The sequence below is a fragment of the Lipotes vexillifer genome, unplaced genomic scaffold (genome assembly GCF_000442215.2).
Source record: "Lipotes vexillifer unplaced genomic scaffold, Lipotes_vexillifer_v1.1 scaffold1761, whole genome shotgun sequence".
Taxonomy (NCBI): Eukaryota; Metazoa; Chordata; class Mammalia; order Artiodactyla; family Lipotidae; genus Lipotes; species Lipotes vexillifer.
Window position 1 is genome coordinate 52,916 of NW_006777503.1, and position 4,779 is coordinate 57,694.

The 4,779-nt window shown below is 46.1% G+C and overlaps 1 protein-coding gene across 1 annotated transcript in view; it reads left to right on the forward strand.

Annotated features, from left to right (window-relative positions):
* The window catches only part of NDUFV3 (NADH:ubiquinone oxidoreductase subunit V3), a 10,910-nt gene extending 8,960 nt beyond the window's left edge, over nucleotides 1-1,950 (forward strand). The window contains exon 3 of the mRNA XM_007451126.1: nucleotides 1,787-1,950. Coding sequence (XP_007451188.1) covers nucleotides 1,787-1,950 — 164 coding nt within the window. The remainder of the gene's footprint in view (nucleotides 1-1,786) is intronic.
* Nucleotides 1,951-4,779: the final 2,829 nt, after the last annotated feature.

Sequence of the window (4,779 nt, forward strand, 5' to 3'; positions counted from 1 at the left end):
GAACCCGTGTCCCCTGCATCGGCAGGCGGACTCTCAACCACTGCGCCACCAGGGAAGCCCTGCTACCCTAAATTTTTAAAGGGAAACTTTATTCCTATTATTTTACCATTTTCTTGCGCTTTGAACTTCATAAAATGCAGTGTGCTTTAGGTGGATCATGGCAAAACTGTAAAGCAGGTCTGTTGTGGCATCTGTGGCTCTTGAAAACGCATCACTGACAAACCCCGCTCCTTCCTGTTTGCTCTCTTCTTTTGAAAGCCTCCCCCTTGCCTAATTTACATTACCTGTAATTATACTTACTGGTTTCACTACGGTGACAGGATTTATGTGTTTTCTTCCCTCTCCATCTTCTCCCTCTTTCAAAAATGTGCGAAGTGCCAGCCCCTGCCAGATTTCTCCAGACGCCAAGGACCACTTTCCTGTTGCTGCTGTGTTAGTCATTCTGCTGTAAATTTGTAAAACCTTCAGGGTGATAACATAGAGAATTGGGGGTTTTCAGACTGCAGTGTTTTTGGAAACAATTTGACCCTACTTTTTCATGCTTGTGTTATTTTTCCAGTATTCTCTTTGCCCTTCAGAGGCTAAAGACACTGCCCAGGAGTGCAGCTCACTCGCGGGGGCAGTGTCTACAGGGGGGCCGACTTCGTAGCTCTCCCAGCCCAGCTGCCTGGCTCCTGGCCCTCCGGGGGGATTGGTGTTAGACGAGAGTTCTCCAGACCCCCGTTCCCTCCAGTCAGCACCTTCCCCACCTGGGCTGTAAGAGTGCATCTGCTTGGGATGTCCCTGTACCACGTCGAAGATACTCTGCTTGTTGAGATTGGAAAGATGTCACTTCTTTAAATAAGGCATCATTTATTTTAATACAACCAAAAAAATGAAAACCAAAACTTTTGGTATGAGTCCAAATAGTGGAAAACTGTAGTTATTTTTTGTGCCGCATGAGTAGGAGTGGCGAGAGTCCCGACGGCAGTGGTTTAGGGTCAGTAAGAACTTAACCAGCCTGAGCCGTCACCCCACACCAGCTTCGCTGTGCCTCCATCATGTTGCGTGTCATGTTGCAGGAGAGCCGGGTGTCTTTTGCTTCATCCACGCTCTTAGTTTTAAGATCACCAATTGCGTAGGTGTATGGATTTTAATTCTTTTTTCCACTTAGAGAAATAAGGCTAAGTATTTCTTAGTCTGTGAATCTAAAGTATACCAACGACTTCTTCAAAAAAAGGTGAACAACAGAAACTACACATCTCATTTCCAGTTCCCCTTAACTGTGTCATTATTATTAAAACCACGGGGCTTTATCTAATTTTCTTGCGTTTAGAGACTTAAAAGGCTCACTTAGTTTCTGCTTTTAAATTTCCCTTCTGTGAATGGTTTATTTCTATTAGAGACATTTAATAGATCTGCTTTTTTTCTGCATCTTTAAATAACCTGAAAGTCCCTCCATAACTGTTCTTGGCATTTTCAAGTCTAGAGGTATACAAAGTTAAGATGTTAAGGCACGTTGTAAAAGCTATTCCATTTCTTACATTATTGAGGCTATATGTTTTAGTATAAATTTTCAGCTAATTTCTTTATTTTGCTTTTGAAGACACTGTTGCTTTATGGGCTTTTCTAAGTAGACAGTGCATTCAGGAAGGGTTCATGTAGAATGCTTGGTATGTGAGTGTGTGTGTGTGTGTGTGTGTGTGTGTGTGTGTGTGAGTGAGTGAGAGAGAGAGAGTGTGCGCTGACTCACTCAGAAGCTCCCTCCCTGTCGGAGGTCCTCACCTGCGCTGTGTTTCCCCTGCAGCGTCCCCGATGGCCGCCACCCCTGCTGAGCCATTTGACAACACCACCTACAAGAATCTCCAGCATCATGACTACAGCACGTACACCTTCTTGGACCTAAACCTGGAGCTCTTGAAGTTCAGGATGCCTCAGCCCTCTTCAGGACGAGTGTCACCTCGCCACTGAGAGCTCAGTTTAAAGATTAACCTTTCGGTGTCTTTCTGCATTCTTGCGTGCGAAAATAAAATCCGCTCAGTGGTCATGAGGCCTGGTGTGTGGGGTTGCTTTCCCTTCCACACCTTTCATAGTGAGTTGTGAATTGGCAGTAGTCCTGCTGATGAGTTATTCACCATGTGTTTAGATGCATCTGTGTGCAGGGAATTTTTCTTTCTTTTTTTTTTAATTAAAAAAACTTTTAATTATTTATTTCTGGCTGTGTTGGGTCTTCGTTGCTGTGCGCAGGCTTTTCTCTAGTTGCGGTGAGCGGGGGCTACTCTTCGTTGTGGTGCGCACGCTTCTCACTGCGGTGGCTTCTCGTTGCGGAGCACGGGCTCTGGGCGCACGGGCTTCAGTAGTTGTGGCTTGTGGGCTCTACAGCTCAGGCCCAGTAGTTGTGGCGCATGGGCTTAGTTACTCCGCGGCATGTGGGATCTTCCTGGACCAGGGTTTGAACCTGTGTCCCCTGCATTGGCAGGCAGATTCTTAACCGCTGTGCCACCAGAGAAGTCCGGGAATTTTTCCTTAATTATAAAGTATGGGTCACTGGACAAATCCACACAATTAGAGAATTGTAGGTGCTTTCCCTCAGTGTGATCCTGCTGTGCTGGGCCCCTGGTCAGTTTAGTGTTTTCTGGTTCACCAGCAAGGTGCTGATAAGGGCAGCAGGGCCTTCTGATTTGGTAGACCCAGTTCTTGATGAATTGGAAATAGGAGTTTTACACATTTTAACTAACTGCTGCATTGCAAAGAAATTATTAAGTTATGGCATTTTATTATCAAAAGGATCGGAATTCTTTTGCTCACTTGAATTAGGCATGGGATGTAAACTCGGGGAAGTTTCGAGCAGTGGCATTACAGACAGGTGAAGGTTGTATAGGGTCCAGCAGCAGCTGGGTTCCCAGGTGGCCCGGCAGACTGAGCTTATTTTAGCCACAGAGGGTTTCTGGGTTGGCCGAATAACTCTGTCATTTGCGGGAACATTACCCAGGCTTGGGGACGTGCGCTGTGTGAGCAGGCCCCTGTGAGGCCGGAATAAAGAGTCCGCTCTGAGAAGTAACAAATCCAGATGAGGCGTTGCTGGGATGAGAGACTGCACGCATCTGTTGGGGCCTCGCGTCCCCGCCCGAAGCAGAATGTCCGTCTGCACACCGGGGACGTTTCCTGGTTTGCCTGTTCTCACACTTCCCTGATGTTTATGTGCCCAAACTCGTGGCCTTACTTCATTTCAATTCTGGTTCTTGGCCTCTAGTGAATTTATAGCAAACAGTACAGGGTATTATAACTTCTGACTCACTTTTCTGTAATCCTGCATTTCTTACAATGAGTCCAAGTAAGGATACCAGGACCGAAAACATGGTGTTGAAAACTAATATTGTGATCGTATGTCTCAGATTTTGTTACCACCCTGGAGGCTTAGCAACTCTGCAAGATTCTTCCAATCACGTTTTTTATTATAATAGCACTAAAACCCCATTACCAAAAGAAAGAATGGAAAATACTAAGATTACCTAAAATCCCCTCTGCTAAGCCAACCATTAACACTGAACAGGTTTTCCTGGTGGTGGTGGTGGTTTTGTTTAGATATGACCATATAATGTATGTACAGTTTTCTATCCTTCTGGGGCTTTTTTTCATTGGATAGCTTGCTTCTCACACTGGCCCACAGAACCCCTGTGCTCTGTGGTGGTGTGGGGGGGCCATGGACTCTGGTGCCACGGAGTGTGTCTCCCTGGGCTGTTAACACCATGGAGAGTTAAAGTTCTTTTTACATAAAAACCAGTCCAAATATATTTTAAGTTGCATGAAGTTTTCCCTTGGAACCAGTGCTGTCGGGCTCATCTCTCAGTCTCTCTGGGAGTTTGGTTCCCTCTGCCCCGCCCCCTGGAAAGGCTTCCTGCGGCCACGATAAACAGCACCGGGTGTGGCTCTGTCTTCAGACCCCCTGGTCCTCCATATGGGGGCAACACCGCAGTTACCCGCCAAGTGCAGCTTTTTGGATTTGTGCAATTTCCCATGTTCTCCTTTAAAGAGTGCTACCAGAAACATCTTTGTGAATGTAACTCATTTTGTATTTTGTATTGTTTCTTGAAGATGAATTTCCAGAAGCCGAGCTGATGAATCATAAGTGATTCATGAACACACGTATTGCTCTCATTTCTGTGAGATTTTTAAACCGGCTTAATATGTTTTTGAGTTCAATAAGGTAATGATTCTACCTCCTTTTATATTTTTCCCATCACGTCACCTGAACTCTGACATCTTCCTAGATGTTGGTTCTCTTACACCTGTTACAACACATACCCTGGGACTGCAGGAGGCCGTACAGAGACCCTAAGTCCAGGCCCTGCTTATTGTGGACCCTGGTTCTAATGCTTACTGGCCGCTGCTTAACCTGAAACTCAGCGGGTTATCGTGTGGCTTTTCTGATGCTGCTTCCAAGCCCGAGGTTTGTGTTTTGATAGTTTGTACGTTCTATTTGTCTCCCAACCCAAGAAAGTCCTCGGCGGCTTCCTCGCTCACCCCCAGCGCTGTGTGACCGTGGCCCCGTACCTTGCGTGCAGGATGCAGGCAAAGGTTTGTAAAATGAGCTCGCCAACAGCACGATGTGCCTCACCCTGCAGGGAGGCTGCATGAGATAGAAACGATGCACACCGATTCAGTCTGTTAAAGCAGGGGGTGGCACGCTTTTCCAGAAATGGGCCGGATGGTAAATATTTTTGGCTTTGACACATACAGTCAGTGTGGCTCAGTCATTCTTTTTTTTCAACCCTTTAAAGATGTTAAAAACCATTCCTG